The sequence below is a fragment of the Phocoena phocoena genome, chromosome 1 (genome assembly GCF_963924675.1).
Source record: "Phocoena phocoena chromosome 1, mPhoPho1.1, whole genome shotgun sequence".
In the NCBI taxonomy this organism is placed as follows: domain Eukaryota; kingdom Metazoa; phylum Chordata; class Mammalia; order Artiodactyla; family Phocoenidae; genus Phocoena; species Phocoena phocoena.
The window spans coordinates 133,559,604-133,583,629 of NC_089219.1; the positions used below are offsets into that span (position 1 = coordinate 133,559,604).

Here is a 24,026-nt window from a genome sequence, read left to right on the forward strand (position 1 = left end):
GCACGTCACCCATGACAGCCGCTGAGGCCGGGCAGGACCCCTGTCCAACACAGCAGAGCTGGGAATGCTGACGCACACACGGCCTGTTAGAGTCTCCTATTATCTTGACATACCTGCGTGTCATTCTCAGTTATGAGTTGTATCTGAAGTGAGAGAGAGAGAGAAAAAAAAAAACAGAGAGGCTAATTTTACTTTTATGTAAATTATAGTCGATTCGAATGTTATTCTAATAATACTCTAATTCTCACTCATTTCTATTTTAGTAAGTCTTTCAGGAAAGAAAAGGGTGGAGTTAAAGCTTTTAGACCAATTGCGTACGATGAGAAACACACACAATAGATTGTTTCCAACAAGTGACTCTGCTCTGAGTCATAGGAGGGAAGCGAGCTGAGGGCCTGTGCCCTCGGGAACAGAGTGGGGCTGGATTGTCACAGGCCCTCATGCATCCATCCGCTCATTCACACGTGCATCCAACAAGCCTTTATTAAGTCCACCTCGCATGTCCTAGTATTAAGCAGTGAGGGATATTTGTTAATTGAGAAGATATAATAAATATACAGGAACATCAAAATTATAAAATTATTATGTGGCAGCCACTTAAAAGCATGTTCGTGGACCATAAATCAAAGGCATGGTCTAATAATAGTAAAGGTCAGAGAGAAAAGCCACCCAGGAGAAGGACCTCTTGGCCAGATTGTGTGGGAGGAAATGGAAGTGGGATGGTATGTGTGAGCCAGAGCATTCCAGGAGGGGGCGCTGCCCTCACGGCAACCCAGGGGTGCACTTCTAACTGAGGCACAGGTAACGAGGGACATATGAGTGAGAGGACAGACCAGCAAGGGCATTTGAGAAAGGTTCATTTTTTTTTTTTTTTTTTTTCCCCAACACATAGTTAGGAAATGCTTACCAGGCACCAGGAACAATCCTAGTTTCTGAGAATATATTGGGGACTAATGCAGGGTCCCTGCTTTCACGGCATATGCAGGGAAGCCATCTCTGAACAGGTCAACAATAAATAAACAATCCACCTTGATAATGAACATTGCTGTGAATCACATCAAAGCAGGGTGATGTGACAGAGAGGGACTGGGCGGTGCTTTGGACAGGGGAGTAGCTGAAGACCTCTTTGAGGAGGTATCATAAGAGCTGAAGTCTAAACCTTAAGAGGGAGCCAGCCATAGAAAAGTCCTATCCTTGGTGGGAGGTTTCTAGAAAGGACAGAGACTGTGAAGGGGGAAAGAGGTTGGCATGACATTGGAAAGTTTGGAGAGCCAGTTGTTGGAAGATCTTATTTAAGAGGCTGAAAACTAGATTGGGTACGAAAGGCACTGCAGATCTTCTGTAGGCTTTTGAATAAGGGAATGAGGTGGTACTTTGGAAGGAGGAAGTAACTTGTTTGGTTATCCCAAAGTGGTAAAGTAGGGTTTCTGTCATTCAGAGAACCTGGGGCTTTTATCTTCCTTATCGCCTATTAGTCAAATCTCCTGCCACCCTCAGGGAAGCAGCAGTGTGTGGCTTCCTATGACTCTTGCTTCATTTTTATCCCCCCTCCCAAAGGTCTTTGTCCTACTGGTGGAACCGTATCCAGTCCTTCCTCTACTGTGGAGAGAGCACCTTCCCTGGCACCTTCCTGGAACAGAGCCACAGCTGCACCTGCCCCTACGACCAGTCCTCCTGCCAGGGCCCCATCCCTTGTGCCTTGGGCGAAGGGCCCGCCTGTGCCCACTGTGCCCCAGACAACAGCACACGCTGTGGGAGCTGCAACCCAGGCTACGTGCTCGCCCAGGGCTTGTGCCGCCCCGAGGTGGCCGAGTCGCTGGAGAACTTTCTGGGGCTGGAGACAGACCTGCAGGACCTGGAGCTGAAGTACCTGCTGCAGAAGTGGGACAGCCGCATCGAGGTGCACTCCATCTTCATCAGCAATGACATGCGCCTGGGCAGCTGGTTCGACCCTTCCTGGAGGAAACGCATGCTGCTCACCCTGAAGAGCAACAAGTACAAGCCCGGGCTGGTGCACGTGATGCTGGCCCTGTCCCTGCAGATCTGCCTCACCAAGAACAGCACCCTGGAGCCTGTCATGGCCATCTACGTCAACCCCTTTGGGGGCAGCCACTCTGAGAGCTGGTTCATGCCCGTGAACGAGGGCAATTTCCCAGACTGGGAAAGGACTAATGTGGATGCTGCTGCCCAGTGCCAAAACTGGACTATTACTTTGGGCAACAGGTGGAAGACCTTCTTTGAGACAGTCCATGTTTACCTACGGAGCCGAATCAAGTCCCTGGACGACAGCTCCAATGAGACGATCTACTACGAGCCTCTGGAGATGACCGATCCCTCCAAGAACTTGGGCTACATGAAAATCAACACGTTGCAGGTCTTTGGCTACAGCCTGCCCTTTGACCCGGATGCCATCCGGGACTTAATTCTCCAGTTAGACTACCCGTATACTCAAGGTTCCCAGGACTCTGCCCTCTTGCAGCTCATCGAACTTAGGGACCGGGTCAACCAGCTTTCCCCACCTGGCAAGGTGCGGCTTGACCTTTTCTCCTGCTTGCTCCGGCATCGGCTCAAACTGGCCAACAATGAGGTGGGCAGGATCCAGTCGTCTCTGAGGGCTTTCAACTCCAAGCTGCCAAACCCTGTGGAGTATGAGACAGGCAAACTCTGTAGCTAATGGGGGACCCACTCCAGTGCCGGGCAGGGAGGGGATCCATGAATCCGGGGTGCAAAGATCTAAGCCCTCACCTTAGTGCCAACGGGGTGTTCCCTTAAGACTGCACCCAGCAGATGGGACTCGGGGCTTGAACTGAAGCAGGCAGGAGAGAAGGAAACAGCCGCTGCACACACTCACCACGCGTGTGCACACGCGCGCACACTCACAAGGGGAGGCGAGCACTCAGCAGCCTTGTATCTGTGAAGCCGGTGCTTTCTCATGAATGCAGTTGAAGGAGAGGGAGCCAGGGAGAGCTTCAGCAAAGGAACCAGCCCAACTGTGCAACACACACATTCTTAAAAGTGATTCTTAGCATTCAGGAAAGCAAGAGGGAACAACAATGGGAGAGGTGGCAGCACCGCCTCCCCCGCTGTGGAGTCACTTTTGTATTCTTTTTAGCCAGATTTCTTAAATGGCGTTGTTTCATGATTCCCCACAGTGGTTCTTACTTTTCGTTCGCTGCCTCCTCTGAGCCCTCCAGACACAGACCGTTCCTCAGGCCAGCTCCCTTGGGGAAACAGGAAGCGACACCCACGGAGGACCACTCAGGGCAGCCAGGCAGCCCTGCTGCCCTCCCACTCCCTCGGCCCCCTTGCTTCCTTGGCCTCCCCAGTGTCAGGGCCTGGCTGGCTCCACGTTCCCCTTGTGGTCCAGCCAGAGCTCCTCTCCCAACAGCATCTGTTCTGTCCAAGAAAGCAGCTCTGTCAAGTTAAGAGACGATGTATAGGGAAATGTTCTTTTTAAAAAACAAAAAAAACAAAAAATATTTATTTTGTGATTGTTTTTCTTGTCAATCTGCTCCAGCCACATGAACGTATGAGTAAAAACTTGCCTGGTTTAATATATATATGTTTTAAAAAGGCTGTTTTTTAGGGGAAAAAATGAGAGAGAAAAGAGAGGGAAAAAAAGAGTATAGTTCCCTGGGCTGCCTGGATTTTTAAAAATTGGGTGTCCATGGATGGAGGATATTGCTATGTAGGAGGCTGGTTGATCTGTGTACACACAAGTGCATGCATGTCTGGCTTGAATGTGTGTGCGTGTGTGTGTGTGTGTGTGTGTGTGTGTGTGTGTGTGAGAGAGAGAGAGAGAGAGAGAGGGAAGGAGGGAGGGAGGGAGAGAGAGGGAGAGAGAGAGGGAGAGAGAGAGAGAGAAATTGACATTAAATAAAGAATGGAGTGAGGCGAAACTCTTTCCAGAGAGTTACCTGGCTTGCCCACCTCCTTTTTTCCCAGGTGTGGGGGCTAACACAGGTCTGACAACCAGGATAGGCCACTATCAGGAGAGTAGTAGAGAAGTTCTTGCTTTCCAGGAGAACTGTAGCCTCTGTGCCTAGGGCAAACGCCTGCTAACAGGGGTTTCTCTTTGCCTGCACTGCTGTGGACATCAGGAGAATTTTTCATCTTCTGCATCTTATGGTCTGGGATTGCCTTTGAGGAAATTGGGAACCATGCAGACATGGCCTTGGTTTTCTCCATTCTGTCTGATTACTACTTTCCCAGCCTAAAAGTCAGGTTTGACATAAGCCACACGGAACAATGCATCATTCTCCCTTAGTGCCTCCCCCAGGTGGTATGAGAAGCATTTTGTAGCAGATCTTTTGGAGAACCAATTCTCTGTCTGTTCTCCACATGATCCAAGTACAATGTGTAGGCATGACAACCCCCATTTTATTCAGGCGAAAGTCACCATGTAAATACTAAGTACCTCATTCCTTACCTGTGGTACATCTTGGTTGGTACAAAATGAACTGGGAGACAGAAAGGATGGTCATGTCTCTCTGCCCAGAGCCATCTTCGTTTATTTTTGCAAAGAGAGGAATTCAGCAGTCTATTACTGTACCATCGATCCAGGAGGACCTGAAATCCTTGGTAGATAAACAGCCTAGGGCGTTTCTTTCTTCACAACTCCCCTGAAGGCTTCTAATGTAGAAATACAGAGTGGTGGAATGATTTAGGGATGAACACAGGTATTGGCTGCCTATTTCTGGTTCAGCCGCTGCTTACTTTGGGGAGTTTATGTCAAGCTCCTCGTCTGTGGAAGATGGAACCAACAGATATCATTTTCATCAGTGGGGGTGTTGATGGGCCAAAGGAGTGTGCATTTGTTGGGAAAGGGGTTGCAACTGGTAGGAAGGCTTTGATACCTTCCCAAGATGGGGTTTGAGAGGTGTAAGGCAGATAGGAGAGTCCGATTGTAGCATTCTGAGTGCGCATATCTATATGCTTTAGGAGTGGGTGGGCAGAGGCTTTCACCCACAAATTAAAGGCACACCGTGCACAGCAATATTCAGAGTGGGGAGGAGAGCAATTGAGAAAGCGTTGTGCACAAAATCAGCAGCTGCATCCTCTGTAGCATGAAGGTGATTGTCCCAGTGGGGACTGAGTCAGTACACGAGGGCGCACATCCCACCTGAGCTAGTCCCACAGCTGCGGGGTGGGAAACCTCAGCTGTCAGTCTCTGAATCAGAGAGCGGACGGCGGGGTGGGGGTGGAAAGCCCACCTATAGAGTTATTAGGAAGGATGCTGCATCTCCTTACCTCAGACTCCTTGTCTTAGGAAGGCTCTGGGAAGGTGCTGGTATGATATGGTTTTAGAAATATATGCATCTAGTTACAAAGATTTCCACTTCTTGCCTGCTGGAAGGTTTAAACCATGAAGCTGAGTGTATCAACTCCATCTAAAAGTACTATTACACGTTGGTAAATATTTAGGAGTGCCCTTCTGAGCCCAGAAGCAAGCACCATATTGATAGAGGGTCTAAAAGACATTAATAATTAATTACAGTAGTAGACATGTTTATATTTGACCTACTTACCTGATATCTGTGACAGATGTCTGACTCCTCCGTTCCAAGGCAGTGATGGGGTATCTGGTGTAGAAGAGCTTGGATCAAAGCAGCAGACCAAAGACTTGGCTTCCACAAGGCAGGTGGAGGAAGTCGAGGGGGGGCGGGTAAAGGATGGGCAGGATTTCTTAAGAGGCTTTTAAAAGCTTGAAACCATGAATTCAGCATGAGTTTCTCAGAAAGCTAGGCTGAGAAATGCCATAAGGAAAGGCTGTCCCCAAATGATTGCCTTAAGAGTCTATAATAATCAGAAGATGTGAGTTATCTTTTCTCAGACATGGTTGCAAATCAAGAATTGTCATTAATTAATTAGTACTAGGTTTGTCAATGTTGGTGAACTCATCGTGGAATTAAGAGCCAAATCACAATTCAGTTACTAGATATAACAATCGGAAATTCAAGCATCAATTGTAACCCCAAAGAACTAATATATCAAATGCTAATCTGCCCTAATGTTCGAGACTAATACCTCTAACACTAAATGATACATTTAACACCTGCTGCTGATAATATAATGCATACTCGTGCATGCATAGCCAAAAACAGAAATGAAGATTGCTTCAAATACTGGATATCAGGAATAGTTCAGATCCGGTTCCTGGCTTCTTTTCACAAATACGAAAATAGTGGTCATGATGGGCAGAGCTACCTTACGAGTGGTTGGAATACATCGCCTACATGTTGTCCTGCCCCCCAAAATCACCTCCAATGTCTGTAATTTCACCATGTAAGTCTGTTCTCTTGCATATAAAAGAGATCTTTTTGCCATTATATTTTGTATGAAAATTAAAATGCCCTTAGGAAGAAATAAGTCTTAGAAGTTTAGCCCTCAGGCAAAATAGAGGATTAGATTTTTGGAGTTGGAAGTTTTTTAGAGGTCGTCCTGTCTACTGATTTCTGACATGAGGAAAAGGTGAAAGAACTTTCCCAAGGTCGTATCTATTAGCAGGGCTAGGAATAGCAGTCTAATCTGCTTCCTTCTCTACCTCTCTCTGCCAGTAAATGACGTCTGGGTCCTGGGAGATGACAGGGACCCAGTTCAGGGCTTGGGAGTGTGAAGGTGGGGGAAGGAAGACCATTTTCCAGGAAGCATAAGAGGACTACTAAGAGGTAAGAGTATCCTCACATCTTCTGGGATTGGTTCTAGCAAAAATAATCAGTTGTGGGCTTCCCCGGTGGCGCAGTGGTTGAGAGTCTGCCTGCCGATGCAGGGGACGCGGGTTCGTGCCCTGGTCTGGGAAGATCCCACATGCCGCAGAGCGGCTGGGCCCGTGAGCCATGGCCGCTGAGCCTGCGCGTCCGGAGCCTGTGCTCCGCAACGGGAGAGGCCACAACAGTGAGAGGCCCACGTACCGCAAAAAAAAAAAAAAAAATAATCAGTTGCTATAACAAGTGAAAGAAAAAAGATTAAACTTTCTCCCCTGAGAAGCTTTAAACACAGAGTAGACATGTTTCCATCTAAGCTGGAGATAGAGGGATCAACTTTCCAGTTTCCTGATGACTCTACCAGCTCAATGTTTTTTAATTACAGCATCCTGCCTCCAGTTTCTTGCTGTTTTCTAGAGACCATCAATTAGACTTTGAATATCTTTACAAATCTGGTACTTCCTGCAAAACATCTGTGTAAAGGCTAAAGGTATCTGGGTACCACTAACCTCCAAAGGCCTTAGGCTGCAGTCACCATGGCAACACTCTGTTATGCCCTGAGAGTCCTTACTCCTTCCAACAGAAGAGCAAGAGGCCGTGGACGGAAGGAGCCACCCAAGGCACAAAAGTAAGGCCTTAACTCCAGACCTGGAAGGATAGATGGGAAAATTCAGGTAGTATGACTGGGCTGTAGACACACAACTTTCTTCTGGTTTCTTGTTCTGGTTCTGCCACCAGCCAGCTTTGTAACTGTGGGCAAGTCACTCCACTTCTCTGGGATTTTGCTCCCCTGTGGACGAGGGAGTTGGGTTTGCTATGCAGGTACTGGGGGACTTTCTAGTGCTATCCTTTCATGATGTTAAAAGCAGTGTGGTACAGAACACACATATGCCCTCAGGTCTCAGTCAGACAGACCTGGATTCCCATGTTGGCTCCACACTTACATTTAAGCGACCTTAATTCTTGGTTTGTCCCCTTATCTGTAACCCAACAGCTTCATCCCTACCTCCCTAAGATTTTTCTTTCCTTTCTCTTTCCGAACACTCACTTCTCTCCCTACTTTTGCTCCATACTCTCTGACATCCAGAACACATGTGTACCTTCAGTTCTCTAAAACTCAATCCCATTTCTTCCCTCCCTCCCTCCCTCCTTCCTTTCCTCCCTTTTTCCTTCTTTTATGTATTCTTTTGGGCCAGGAAGAATTGTACAGTATAATGTGAGGGATGGGGATGCATAAACAAAGCAGAGTGGTGCATTCTCTAGTAGAGATGGGCAAAGTCTTGACGGAGAGCACAGAAAGGGAGCAAATCCCCCCATGCAAGAGACACTGGTGACATTTGTTGTGAACCTTCTAATAACTATGGAAGCAATACTCCAGGTCTCCATATGATTTACATATTTATGAGGGAAAGATTTAACATGTAATGCGTGCCTCCCTTCTCGGAGGGCAGAAGAGAGCAATGACCGTAGCAGAGCCCCACTGAAGGCACACACTACATCTGGCTGGTGCCCTTATTTGTAGCTCCTGAGCCCCGTGTCAGCACCTTGTTATGCAGTCCAAGACACAAGGCACTGCCATGGGAGATCTGTCTGCTAGAGGAGATGCTTCCTCCCCTGGAGGGTGAAGTGTTCTATAATCAAGGCTTCCCAACTTTAATGTGTGTATGATTCACCTGCAATTTGAATTCAGCAGGTCTGTGGGAGCCCAGATTTTCTGCACTTCTAAGAAGCTCCCTGGCAATGCTGCTGCTGCTGGTCTGAAGACCATACTTGAAGGGGCAAACTCTTAGAGAGTATGCCTGTTATTATCTTCCTGCAGTTCTCAGGACTCTTAAAAAAAAAAAGGAGGCTCCTAGGAAGCACAGGGGCTAAGGAAACAAAAGGTCAGTGAGGTCTGGCCAGGAGGTGCAGACCTGACTTATGAAAATCTTGGTGCTCCCCTAGTCTTTAATCTCTCAACCAGTTAGGAGGCAGGTGCCTGACCTATATATACCAATAGTCTAAGCAAAGAGAGGAGAGAGGAGAGAAAGGAAAAAGGAAACATAACTAAATCAAAATTCTGTGGGCTGAGAGCTAGCTTGCTTGTGAATGTGTTTACAGGTAAGCAGCCCCACAGACCAGCTGAATCATGCTGGCTGAGAAAAGGGCTTTTCCCCCCAAGCCCATCAGAGTAAATCTGTTCATAAGTGGGACAGGGAGTACTTGTCACTCTACAGAAACATACGTCAGACAAGATGATTAAATCCGCAGCAGCAATGTGCAAGCACCCAGAGGCCCCAAACTTCAGGCTGCTAAGGTACCATGCCACCTCTAGGCACCTAATCTAAGAAATAGAATGAATTATTCCTGTTTTCAATTCTGTCCTCCTCTCTTCCAGCCTGTGCGATTACTACCCTTACAGCATTAATAAAAACAGCTACCAGAATTTATGTAAGGTCAATCTTCCAAGGATCTCAAACTTGGAGGAATGAATCAATCAATGTTATTTATCAAGCATTTTCAGATAGGAGGTGTGGGGAATAAGAAAAAAACATGTATTTAGTATGTACACTCCCTTAAATTGAAAATTTTGCAGATGACTTGTAGAATAAAACTTGGGAGAGGCTATACAGCTAAGTGGATGCAGAAGCTGGACTTAGCATACGTTCTGGAGTCAGGCTGCTTTGGTTCAAATCCCATCTCTGTCATTTACAATTGTGAGGGGCGGGATATGTCATTTCATCTCTTTCAGCCTCAGTTTGCACATCTGTAAAAGGGGCACAATAACTGTGTGGATATCATAGGATGTTGTGATGGTAAAATAAGGTAAAGCATATAAAGGGTAGAGCAAGCTCACAGTAGATATTACATTAGATAGTTTCTATGTTTGGGGGAAAGGGAAGGGAAGGAAAGGAAAGGAAAAAGAAATATATTACTCACTTGCAAAAGCAGACTTCTTCCTGGAAACAGAGAAGTTTATCATCTGGGCCATTATATCAGGGTCACTGGGTAATATAATAGAAAAGGTCTTCAATTACAGTTCTGTGGCAGACATAGATAAGACATTCAAACAGGTATTTCTTATATAGATCCTCTAAAAAAGCAGAGAATATAATAACATCACTCATCACCAAAATGCCTGCGCCTGCCTAGGTCACATGGCCCAGGTACATTGTTTCTGATGCTGTAACTTATTAGAGTGATAGAGCTTGGAGTATCAGAGAGAATGGCTAGTTAACATGCCCATTAGACCGTCTCTTTCAAAGAGCGCATCTTAAGCGCACTACTAGCAAGTACTGGATTGCAGGCAATTCCTAGTTGAATTCCTTGATGGGGAACCAGGGTACAGGACTACCATAACATTTTTAGATACAGACATGAGGGAGGCAGAGTTTCTATTCCAGTTATAGTAGAAGTAGAAGACATGGATAGGCAGAAAGGTGGGGGAATGTTCTAAGAAATGGGGGCAGAATGAGCCTAGGTACATATTCCTAGACACAGTGATGGGTCAGCCTAATGTTCACATTCCAGATCCACCCTCCTGCCCTTCATTCTTTTCATTTTCAAATAAGAATTTTATTGAGATATAATACACAAACCATAAAGTTCACCCCTCTAAAGTGTACAGTTCAGTAGTTCTTATTCAAAAAGTTGTGCATCAATCACCACTCTCTAATTCCAGAACATTTGCCTGACCCAAGAAAGAAATCCTTTATCCATTAGCCATCACTCTGCATTCCTCCCTGACCCCCAGTCCTTGGCAATCACTAATCTCTTTTCTGTTTCTATAGATTTGCCTATTTGAGCATTTCATATAAATGGAATCATATAATATGTATGATTTTCTTTTCACTTTCTTGAAAGTGTTCCTTTGAAGCACAAAGTTTAAAATGTTGATGAAGTCCAATTTATCTATTCTTTTCTTTCGTTGCTTTGGTGTCATATCTAAAACTCCATTGCCTAATCTAAGGTCACATAGATTTACAGCTATGTTTTCTTCTAAGAGTCTTTTAGTTGTAGCTATTACATTTAGACCTCTGATGCATTTTGAGTTAATTTTTGTATGTAGTTTGAGAAGGGGGTCCAACTTCATTCTTTGGTATGTGTATATCCACTTGTCCCAACGTGTGTTGAAAAGATTTGTCCCCCCTGGAATTGTCTTAGCACATGTGTTGAAAATTTATTGATCATAAATGTATGGCTTAATTTCTAAACCTTCAATTCCATTCGATTGCTCTGTATGTCTATCTTAATGCCGGTTACCACACTGTATTTATTAGCCTAGCTTTGTAGTCAGTTTGGAAATCAGGAAATGTATGACCTCCAACTTTTTCTTTGTCAAGATGTTATTACTATTCTGGGGTTTTTGAAGTTCAACTTGTCATTTTCTGCAAAAAAAATGTGGCTGAAATTTGATAGGGATTGTGATGAATCTGTAAATCAATTTGTGGAGTATTGCCATCTTAACAATATTAAATCTTCTGATTTATAAAGATGGCATGTCTTTCCATTTAAATCTTTAATTTCTTCTGATGATATTTTGTAGTTTTTTGGTCTTAAATTCTCAGACTTCTGCTAAATTAATTCCTAAATATTTTATCCTTTTGGATACTATTATAAATGGGATTATTTCCTTAATTTCATTTCTGGATTTTTCATTGTTTGTGTATAGAACTACAATTGATTTCCACATATTGATCTTATATCCTGAAACCTTGCTGAACTAATACGTTCTAAATTTTTTTGGAGGATTCCTTAAAATTTTCTATTTACAAGGGCATATCATTTTCAAACGTAGTCTTACTATGCCCTTTATTCTTAATGACTCTTCTTCAGCCTATACGTTCTTGCTTTTGCTATCAAGATGCATTCTTGCTCTCGTTGCCTCCTGTGAAAGAAAAATAATTTTTTTAATGATCTTACTGGGAGCACCTGAGAAAATTGTTTTACTGTAGAGTCAGATTGGCCTACAGAAAAACCTATTAGTCTCAACACTATTTGTGGGCACACAAATGCCTCCAAAAGCTAACATAGTAAAAAGGTGAGAATAATCAGTACTCTAAAGCGTTTGTTCGAAGTTCTCAGCTGCCTCCAAGGACCATTCAACAGCAGCAGTAACCAGATCGGCATGGGAAACCACACATAGCCTCCATACTTGTTCCCAGGACTATTTAGTTCACGCATCCATTGTGCCAACATCACAGTAACTAATGACAGATGCTGGCTTTCACCAGCTGACCAGCTCATTCTACCTGTTTAGTGCCTCTTCCACAGTAGAAGTTCTCCGCTGAATGTTAACATGCAGTTCAAAAGCCTTCACACTTCCTGTCCACTTTCATCCACGTGCCTTTTTACTAGGCCTCTTTGCCTTCGATTTTCCAATCTTTCTCCTTTCAGGCCCTTGATCAACCAACCACGCCATTCACTACTGCCCATGAGTTTATCTATGGTTTTATTTCAGGCCACTTCTGTTTCTACCCAGAGTTGATGACTAGTTGCATCTAACATCAACATTCTTCCCACTGAGAGGATATGCCCTCATCACTATCCATCACCACCACACTAGAAATAAAGGTTGGGCTTTTTACTTCTCTGTTATCTGGTCATAAAGGCCTCCCAGTAGGTCACAGATGTTAGCTATCGGAGATACACTAATGCAACACTGATGGATGGCATTTGACTCTGGGCCACCTGCTTGATTGGCTTACTTGTGCTCTCCAGCTTTGATATTTCCCAATCTTGGATGTACCATATCCATCTTAGAATGGATTGCTGCAGGACTAGCCCCACCTTATGACTTGGTGGCTTTGACGGAACCCAGCTCATGATGGATACTCTTGCCACAAGGTCATTGGTATCTCGTAGTCAGAAGCTCTGTATTTACCAAAGCCAAGCAGCACATCAGTAACCGTTTTCTAATGGTGACAGTCCTCTGTTGTAGATGGTAGGGACTTTCTTCAGAACCCCACAGGTCCACATTGTGATTCTTCTATTGGAGCTTCCCATAAACTCTACACACTATCTTCGCCCACCATAGATGCTGTTAGTCCTATAGGGTCTCCTGGGTCGTATGACTCAAGTGTCAAGACCACTGCACAGCCTTGTCCTTCTGCTGAGCTTTCCTGCTTGAGACACTACTCAAAGTTCACAGGCTTTAGTGTTACCCAGTAAATGGGTCAGCAGTATTGCCAGGTACAGAATATGCTCCCTCTAGAACTTGAAAAGGCTACTAAAATTTATGCTTTCCTAGTAGTGGGAGGTGTAAGATAGATATAATATTTTGTTGTCTAATTTGGAGAGGATGGTCTAGCTTTCTTCACAACTTCGGATCCTTAAATAGTTCATTAATGTACTGGGGTTCTGAAGCTTTAATCTCCACCCTCTAGAGCACATCTGTTTTGCCAAGGCTTCCAACATACTTGCTACTTCTTTCTCATCTGGTTTGGTTAGCATGACATTGTCAATATAATGGGCCAATTTGATGTCCTGTGGAATGTCAGACACTTCATACCCCTTCTAGCAATATAACAGAGAGTCAAAGTGTTAATATAACCTGAGACAAGACCATATTTGTATACTCTTGTCCATCTCACGTAAATATGAACTGTGTCTGGTCCTCTTTTCCTATAGGGATGGGAAATAATGCACTCACCAGATCAACGACCACTTAATATGTGTTGGAGCCTATATTAATCTGTTTTAGTAAAATCACGTCCGGCATAGCAGCTGCATTTGGGGCCACTACTTGATTTGCAGTAGTGCATCATTTGGTTGCAATTCATTCCATTTTTGTATGGGACACTCTATTGAATTAAATGGGGATTTGTCACAGATCATCACCCTTGTATTCTTTACCTCTTTGAAGGTAGCACTAATATTTACTATTTTCCCCACGTTGCAATATTATTTTTATTTACTCTTGGCTTGCGTGAAAGTTGCAGAGACTTCCATCCCGCTTTCACTACTATATTTCTTACTCCACAGATTAAGGAACAAATACTAAATCCAAGGGTTTCTGCCAAATAACAAGCATGTCAATTTTAATTTTTTTACCAGCAAATGACCATCAGGTGTGTCCTTGAACCCTGTTGACCCACTGTGAGCCAGACCAAGGATTCCAGAATTTCATTTATTTCCTGGCGCATACAGCACCACTGTATGGCAACACTCCCCAAATTGATCCCTAGATTCAACTCTAACAGGAAGGCTATTTCGGCATATTGAAGACTTTGGGTATTCCCTTTTACCAAATGCATGTCACTTAGAAAATAGCTGTAGTCCCTGGGAGAAGGACTAGAGGAATTTCATCTGAATACAATTGCAGGATCCTTTTTCATAGGAAACCAGCATCTCTTTCTGCCCTCAGTGTTCTGGTTCTGAGAACTGACTCAAGTTTGGAAACTTGACAAAGTAACAAGAATTTTAGCTTGAGAGGTTTCCCTCATCTCTTCCTATCATCCATCCTTGATACCTTTTGCTTGTGTAAACTAAGAAGTATCCCCTTTGCCTAACTGTCCCCTAACTTGCCTCTGAAAACACGAAGTTCCCATTAATATCTCCATACCTCTTTGGAGGTTAAATTTCCTCTCCAGCCCAACCCAAAGACCCTTGGATTTTGCCACATAATGTGGTATCTATGGCCACCTTGCTTCATTACAATAATTGCAACTATGTTGCTTCTGAGGGTTTGAGTGCCACCAATGAACCTTTGCTGTTTGGGGATATAATCGGGCTATTAGGAAGCCCAATTCTATATTAGCCTCTCCTATCATCAGCCTTGATCTACAGAGAACTGTCATGACTAAGCTGATCCAACTTTCACCAGGGTATTCCTTATCGGTATGACACTTGGAGTGTCCTTCAGGCCCTCCCATGGAACATATTCAACTGGTGCATTTCCAACCTTGTATAGTATATGCAGTCCAGTGTGCCAACTTCTTTGAAACTTTTTATCTATTCCTTCACCATACTCCATGGAAGTTCTAGCACTCCTACTTCAAAATACGTGGGCCTCGGCCTTTTCCAGATTCCAAAGCCCTTCTAGTAATAGATCAGTATCATCTCTTGGGTCTTTGCAATTGTGTCAAATCATATAAAAAGAAGACTGTTCCTGTGTTGATAAACTCTTGATTATCTAACCTTATGTCCTGTCCCTCTTGATCCAGTACTCCAGGGTTCAGTCCCATGCATACTACCAGCTACTACAAGTACCAATTAGCCGTGCCTTGCAGCTCCTTTGGTGTACGCCCTCTCTCCTTCCACAGCAGGCTTATCACATCTCTAGACTGGTTTACTGAGATTCAGTCTTCCTTATTGAATTGGTTGCAAAGAGGGGTGGTGGGACTAATCCTGAAGCAGGCAAGCATTGTTTCATGAGGTGCATGCCTCCTTTGAGGTCTCTGCATCACTTTCAAGGAAAGGGAGGGATACTGTCTTCTAACAAGGCAGAGGGGAGGAGGGGACTTCTGAAGACCCAGCAAGTCAAGGTCCTTAACCACATCTACTTAGCCCATTACACGTCACAGTAGCCTACTCCTTCCCCATTAGGGTGCTGTATTTGGCAAAGAAACTTACTAAGACTGAGAATTCAATCCTATCTGAAGCTCTACTACTTTAATGATTAGGTCCTGAGCCTAGTTTTTTATTCTCTTGGTATGAACTCTGGTTGCAGGAGATCAGGGTTTCCCTAGATGCAGCTGAGGCCCTCTAGCTTTCATATTTTGTCTTGAAATGGTGATTAGTCACCTGAGCCTGTCATTATTTATCTTTCAAAAATCAATGGTGCTCAGCAACAGCCACCCAATTCCATGGTCCTTATAATTATATTTTCCTTATCCCTTCAATCATGAGAAATACTGCAGGAGGGCGTGTATCCTCTTCTGTGGACATCCCATATCATTCTATTGCTGGTGAATGTTTTAACAATTGCACAGAAATTTTCCTGATTTTAACAATTGCACTGATATAGCATTTCAGGGGCAAGCTCTACTCCACCTACTACCGGTGATGGGGTTCTCATTGCCAGAGAGCCAATGACTGACCCATGTCCAAAATTCCATTTTGAAAGTCAGCTTCCTAAAACTACTTTTTGTATCAATGGATTCTTAGATGAGAAGTTGCAAGCAGAAGCTTTAGTAGGAAGGGTTCTTGAGGGATATACATGTAAGGAAGTGAAGATGGAAAGTTTGGGCAGAAGAAGAATCTGACTTGAAATGAGGTTGTAACTGAGACCTAAGCAGACTCTATAGGGAGTCTTGGAGCTTGAATGGCCCTTCAGAGTTGTCCCAAATTGAGGCAAGACAGCTAGTCTTTTAAATCTCTAGGCAGGCAGTCATTAGCCATAGGTTACCCAGAAGGAGTTATGCATGGGAGGAGGCATAACTTTGGTCAAGTCAGTTCCTAGTGAGAGGCATAGCTGTGACCTATGAGCATTCAGGAGTCAATATTCCAAGAAGCAAGGGGATATGTCATCAACCCTGAAGAGGGAACCTCTGTGGCACATCACAACATCTGTTACAATGACCATCTCTATTATCACCCAGCTAGGACCACTGCCTGCATTTCACAGTATCTTACCAGACTGGAATCTCCACACCCTTGCAGGTATAGTTGCTTATTCTAGACATTCAGGGTTGGTTTTTAAAGCAAAAAGAAAATACTCTGCTGCCATAGTACCACCACAAAAGATCCACTAAGCTTGGCTGGCAAGTAGGGGCCACGGGTGATCACGTAGGGTATTTTCGCCAGAAACATCTTTGCCGCAAGCATTTTTGCCACAAACGTTTTCACCACATAACTAATTGGCCTTAAGCTGATTCTGTTGTAAAAGATAAAATAACAAAATATAAAAGGACATAATGAAACATGAAAAATGAACTACAAAATTAAAAAGACTTTATTGCAAAATACAAAGTATTTGAATATATTTTAAATGGGTGTAGATTCAGGGCAATGCTGTACAAATAATTGATTTTATTTTGTGGGTTGTACCTAAGCACTTGTCTTCCAAGTCTTTCATTCATAGTTTATATATATGTATACTATATATATAGTGTATATATATATATATTTTTTTATTTATTTATTTTTTCTTGTTGATTTGTCCCCTCATTCAGCATTGCACTTTTTTTCATTTAAATTTCTTCCTTCTTTAAGAAGAGGTAACCATTTCCAAATACCAGGATACATGTTGGTAACCGAGCTTTGTATTGTTTTGTGAAAGACCCTGCGCTATTGTTTGTCCTTAGCGTCCTGTCAGTTGTACCTTCATAGACTTTCGAAAGTTCTATGGGAAGTGTAGGCTCAACCCTGCATCTTTGGGGCCCTTGGCTTCTTTCTCCTCCAGTGTAGTATGTTTCAAAATAAGAAACCAACTTTTGGGGGTGAATCATTGTCATCTGACAGTTGGATAAACCTATCAATAAAGTCACTAACTGGAAGAAATACTAACTCATTTCAATCAGTTGAAACCAAACTGTCAAACCAAAAATTGTCAACCTGTTATTTTATCTTTCATAGCAAAATTGCCTTACTGCCAATTAATTATGTGGTGAAAATATTTGCGGCAAAGATGCTTATGGCAAAAGTACCTAGAACCATGGATGACAACATGGTTCCAGTTAGTGATGGAAGACTAAACTAGCCCTCCATTCTGTTGGCACTCTGGTTGTAGCACCTTTCCTTTCTTTGGCTCAGAAACTGATCAAATAGGTCTGGAATACAGAGAGAAAAAATTTCGTTTGGCATTACAACTTTTTGACTGTGACATTATGCTGATTAATAATCACCTTGAAACTACAGAGCATCGCCCTCTAATTAATGTTGCCCTGACTCTCAGACCTCTTGCAGTCTCCTGACTCTCAGACCTCCAGGGTCAAGTCAGAGCCCAAAACAGTCCATTTTATTCTCATCAGAGAGAGAGAGAGAGAGAGAGAGAGAGAGAGAGAGAGAGAGAGAGAGAGAGAGAGAGAGAATGACTGTGACAAAGACCGACTGGATGTTCAGCAAACCTTTTCCCTATTTACCATTCACACACAGTTAGTCTGTATCTGCCAGCCTCCTGAAGTTAAGTGTGGCCATGTGCCTGAACTCTGGACAAAGGAATCGAGTACCTCCTCCCATACCTGGCCCATGAATGCTCCCAACTGCAATTCTCTTTTTTCTTTCCTCTCCTATGAGAAGGCAGGAAAGTGTTCTGAGGACTGAAGGTTAGAGCCACGAGATATAAGGTACAAGGGTCCTTGGACCTCTGCTTGGACGAGAGCTGTCCAGGGGAGCTGCTCCTCTAAATCAGACTGTTACACAAACAATCATTTGTTTTGTTATGCCAGTGGAATTTGGGGGTTGTTTGTTACAACGGTTGGCTTACGCTGACTAATACCGAGATAAGCAAATTAACACGAGTCAGAGGGAACCCAAGGGAACCTGAGCTGTGTTTCTCTCCAGTTCTAGGCATTAATTACTTGGTAACATTTAAAAATTCACAGCACCCACCCAGTGACTTGAGCTGACCAAAATAATCATTTTGAAAATGAACAAGTATTCATCCGAAAGTTACCTTGGTGGAAATATGAGGTAGGCAGGACTTTCCTGTGATCAGAAGGGTCTCAACGCAGCTGAGATTTATCTGTAGCCTCTGTCTTACTCTTCGGACACCCCACATGGAGATGGAGCTCTCATGCAGTAGAGAATGACCTATCTTCCTCCTTCCTATCCCCAGCCTCTTTCTTCAATACAAGCAAATCTAACTGGAGGGCTGTATCCTGCACCTACTTGGAAATGCTTTTTTTTTTTTAATTCCAAAGAACATAGGATCTGTTGATCTATTCACAGGAGTTTGTCTGGGGGCATTCCACCAAGAGAGTATGTGCACATCAACCTAAGGCAAGGAAGGTGGGCTTGGGAGAAACATTCTTGCACTTAGCCATGCTAGCCTGGCACTCTACAAAGTTCATATTCTTCCAATTAAGCTGTTCAATTCTCAATCACCTGGAGCTACTGCCAACTGCCGATTGTCAGAGTGGCTGCTGCCGGGAATGTCAGCAATTCTGCTTTCCTGCCTGTCCTGGAGTGGCTTCATGTATTCTTCCGGCCACCCCATGACAGTCAGGAACTAGCTTCTCTTCACTTAGATGGTATCAAGGGAGACACCTGGGAAGGTGCAGTGGTGCTACTAGCAATAATTTCTTTTAGTGACCACAGTCTATGCTTGATACTGTGCCATTCCAGTGCTTTAAACCCCACCTTATCCAAGTCAGATGTCAATTCTTGTTCCTGGAGAGAGCAAACAGCATGGGTAGTGGGGAGAATGCTGGCTGAGCATACTTTCCCTGCCAGCCTGGGCTGGTGCTTTATATAACATCATCTCAGAGAATCTCTGAATCATCCAGGAAGGTAAATACTGTATCCTGATTTCACAAACAAAGAAGCTAGGAATAGCTAAGTCACTTGACTATCACCTTCTCTCCATTCTCATTACCAACACCCTGGATTAGAAACTTATCATCTTCCCCTGAACCTTGTAAAAGGCTGCCTGGGTTTTTTAGCATCTAGATTCCATCCTCTAGACGTGCATTGTTCGATATTGCAGCATTAGCCACATGTGGCTGTTGAGCACTCGAAATGTGGCTAGACAGAATTGAGATGTGCTAAAAGCCTGAATTACACACTGGATTTTGAGGACTTAGTACAATAAAAAGGCATATAAAACATCTCATTAAGATTGTTTAATATTGATTACACGTTGAAATGATTATATTTGAATATGTCAAGTCAAATAAAATATTCAAATTAGTTTTTCCTTTTCCTCTTCCTTTTTTTTTTTTTTTTTTTTTTTTTTGCGTTATGCGGGCCTCTCACTGTTGTGGCCTCTCCCATTGCGGAGCACAGGCTCCGGACACGCAGGCTTAGCTGCCATGGCTCACGGGCCCAGCCGCTCCGCGACATGTGGGATCTTCCCGGACCGGGGCACAGACCCGTGTCCCCTGCATCGGCAGGCGGACTCTCAACCACTGCGCCACCAGGGAAGCCCATTCCTCTTCCTTTTTTAATGTGGCTAATACCAAATTTAAAGTTACAAATGTGGCTTGCATTTGTAGTTCATAATATCTATGAATTGGATGGCACAGAGGTTGACCAGAACGTTCTCTTTGAAGCACAAATGGACCGTGCTTCTCTCCTGCTCCCATAGCAGTAGGATAAACTCCAAGTTCCTTAAAATGGCTGACAAGACCCCACCCCACTGTGTTCTGTTCTTGTCTCTCTCATGTCTCCCAACTCTCCACATTTAATTTTACGCTCCTGCCACCTCCACGAGTGGGTAATTCTTTACCCACATCATAGTATTTCTAGCACCTCTGCTTTGTTTATGCTCTTCCCTCTGCCTGAAACAACTTTCTCCCTAAGACACCCCTGGAAAACTACTTCCTGCTCATTTTTGCATACTTAATGCCTCCTTCCAGAAGACTTCTCTAACGCTTCTCCTGAACAGAGGGCCAGGCTTAGGGTAAGGCAGTCAGGGCCCCCATGGCACAAAATTTAAGAGCGCTCTTCCACAAACCTAAGAGTAGCACCTCCTTAAACTTGGTGCCCCAGGTACCTAGCTGGTCTCATCCTAGCTTGTCCTGGCTGCCTTGTTGGATATTCCCCCTCTTGGAGTAACGTCCCTGTGTAAGTCTATGACTGCACTGAAGAAATGTTTTAAAATTATCTCTGCATGTGATTGTTTTGAGGGTAGAGACTGATGTTTAATCATGAAACCAAGCAGAACCCTGTGGGGCTCCTGGGCATGGAAGCCTTTCTCTGTCCCCCATCTCTTGTTGTAGGGAATAGGCTTCAGCCTCTATGACCTTCCCTGTGTTCCAAGGGGCAGGTTTAAACAGTTGTTAATCAGGGAAGGGAGGGGATGCAGAGACAAGGGAGGAACAGTCAAGTAACAATAGTGCATGTGGAAAGGAGGTCCTCTGGACTATGGAGTGCTGGAGTTTGGAGATTCTTTCCCATTATAGGTTATTACAAGATATCAAATATAGTTCCTGTGCTATACAAAGCTGCTGGCCTCACTGAATGCTGGAACAACCTCCCAAAGGCACAGCTGAAGCAACAGCTCAGATATTTCTTTTTGAGGATGGTGCCTACATACTCTAGGACACAGTATGTACTTTGAATCAAATAACTTAATATGGTTCTGTGGCCCAATAAAAAGAATACAGTGGTGACCAGTCCCTCCCATCAGGAAACTTGCTCAAACCTCTTAGATAGCCTCATCCACCAGAGGGCAGACAGCAGAAGCAAGAAGAACTACAATCCTGCAGCCTGTGGAACAAAAACCACATTCACAGAAAGACAGACAAGACGAAAAGGCAGAGGGCAATGTACCAGATGAAGGAACAAGATAAAACCCCAGAAAAACAACTAAATGAAGTGGAGATAGGCAACATTCCAGAAAAAGAATTCAGAATAATGATAGTGAAGATGATCCAGGACCTCGGAAAAAGAATGGAGGCAAAGATTGAGAAGATGCAAGAAACGGTTAACAAAGACCTAGAAGAATTAAAGAACAAACAATCAGAGATGAACAATACAATAACTGAAATGAAAACTACACTAGAAGGAATCAATAGCAGAAAAACTGAGGCAGAAGAATGGATAAAGACAGAATGGTGGAATTCACTGCTGCAGAATAGAATAAAGAAAAAAGAATGAAAAGAAACGAAGACAGCCTAAGAGACCTTGGGGACAACATTAAGCATAACAACATTCGCATTATAGGTGTCCCAGAAGGAGAAAAGAGAGAGAGAAAGGACCCGAGAAAATATTTGAAGAGATTGTAGTAGAAAACGTACCTAACGTGGGAAAGGACATAGCCACCCAGGTCCAGAAAGCTCAGGATAAACCAAATGAGAAACATGCCAAGACACATAGTAATCAAATTGGCAAAAATTAAAGGCAAAGAAAAATTATTGAGGGCAGCGAGGGAAAAATGACAAATAGCATACCAGAGAACTCCCATAAGGTTAACAGCTGATTTCTCAGCAGAAACTCTACAAGCCAGAAGGGAGTGGCATGACATATTTAAAGTGATGAAAGGGAAGAACCTACAACCAAGATTACTCTACCCGGCAAGGATCTCATTCAGATTCGAGGGAAAAATCAAAAGCTTTACAGACAAGCAAAACATAAGAGAATTCAGCACCACTGAACCAGCTCTACAACAAATGTGAAAGGAACTTCTCTAAGTGGGAAACACAAGAGAAGAAAAGGACCTACAAAAACAAACCCAAAACAATTAAGAAAATGGTCATAATAACATACATATCGATAATTACCTTAAACGTGAATGGATTAAATGCTCCCACCAAAAGACACAGGCTCGCTGAATGGATACAAAAACAAAATCCATATATATGCTGTCTACAAGAGACCCACTTCAGACCTAGGGACACATACAGACTGAAAGTGAGGGATGGAAAAAGATATTCCATGCAAATGGAAATCAAAAGAAACCTGGAGTAGCAATACTCATATCAGATAAAATAGATTTTAAAATAAAGAAGGTTACAAGAGACAAGGAAGGACACTACATAATGATGAAGGGATCAATCCAAGAAGAAGATATAACAATTATACACATATATGCTCCCAACATAAGAGCACCTCAATATATAAGGCAACTACTAACAGCTATAAAAGAGGAAATCGAAAGTAACACAATAAAAGTGGGGGAATTTAACACCTCACTTACACCAATGGACAGATCATCCAAAAAGAAAACCACTAATGAAACACAAGCTTTAAATGACACAATAGACCATACAGATTAAATTGATATTTATAGGACATTCCATCCAAAAACAGCAGATTACACTTTCTTCTCAAGTGCGCACAGAACATTCTCCAGGATCGATCACATTGTGGGTCACAAATAAAGCCTCAGTAAATTTAAGAAAATTGAAATCATATCAAACATCTTTTCAGACCACAACACTATGAGATTAGAAATCAATTACGGGAAAAAAAGGTAAAAAACACAAACACATGGAGACTAAACAATATGTTATTAAATAACCAAGAGATCACTGAAGAAATCGAAGAGGAAATCCAAAAATACCTAGAGACAAATGACAATGAAACATGATGATCCAAAACCTATGGGATGCAGCAAAAGCAGTTCTAAGAGGGAAGTTTATAGCAATACAACCTACCTCCAGAAACAAGAAAAAGCTCAAATAAACAGTCTAACCTTACACCTAAAAGAACTACAGAAAGGAGAACAAAAAACCCCCAAAGTTAGTAGAAGGAAAGAAATCATAAAGACCAGAGCAGACATAAATGAAACAGAAACAAAGAAAACAATAGCAAAGATCAATAAAACTAAAAGCTGAATCTTTGAGAAGATAAAAAAATTGATAAGCTATTAGCCAGACTCATCAAGAAAAAGAGGGAGAGGACTCAAATCATAAAATTAGAAATGAAAAAGGAGAAGTTACAACAGACACCACAGAAATACAAAGCATCCTAAGAGACTACTACAAGCAACTTTATGCCAATAAAATGGACAACCTGGAAGAAATGGACAACTTCTTAGAAAGGTATAACCTTCCAAGGCTGAACCAGGAAGAAATATGAACAGACCAATCACAAGTAATGAAATTGAAACTGTGATTAAAAATCTTCCAACAAACAAAAGTCCAGGACCAGATGTCTTCAGAGGTGAATTCCATCAAACATTTAGAGAAGAGCTAACACCCATCCTTCTCAAACTCTTCCAAAATATTGCAGAGGAAGGAACACTCCCAAACTCATTCTATGAGGCCAGCATCACCCTGATACCAAAAGCAGACAAAGATACTACAAAAAAAGAAAATTACAGACCAATATCACTGATGAATATAGATGCAAAAATCCTCAACAAAATACTAGCAAACAGAATCCAACAGCACATGAAAAGGATCATACACCATGATCAAGTGGGATTTATCCCAAGGATGCAAGGAATCTTCAATATACGCAAATCAATCAATGTGATACACCATATTTACAAATTGAAGAATAAAAACCATATGATCATCTCAATAGATGCAGAAAAAGCTTTTGACAAAATTCAACACGAATTTATGATAAAAACTCTCCAGAAAGTGGGCATAGAGGGAACCTACCTCAACATAATAAAGGCCATATATGACAAACCCACAGCAAACATCATTCTCAATGATGAAAAACTGAAAGCATTTCCTCTAAGATCAGGAACAAGACAAGGATGTCCACTCTCACCACTATTATTCAACATAGTTTTGGAAGTCCTAGCCATGGCAATCAGAGAAGAAAAAGGAATACAAATTGGAA

General features: G+C 43.0%; 1 protein-coding gene across 1 annotated transcript in view; it reads left to right on the top strand.

Moving 5' to 3' along the window:
* The window catches only part of BRINP2 (BMP/retinoic acid inducible neural specific 2), a 52,140-nt gene extending 49,466 nt beyond the window's left edge, over positions 1 to 2,674 (top strand). The window contains exon 7 of the mRNA XM_065878032.1: positions 1,558 to 2,674. Within this exon, the coding sequence (XP_065734104.1) occupies positions 1,558 to 2,674 (1,117 nt within the window). The remainder of the gene's footprint in view (positions 1 to 1,557) is intronic.
* Positions 2,675 to 24,026: the final 21,352 nt, after the last annotated feature.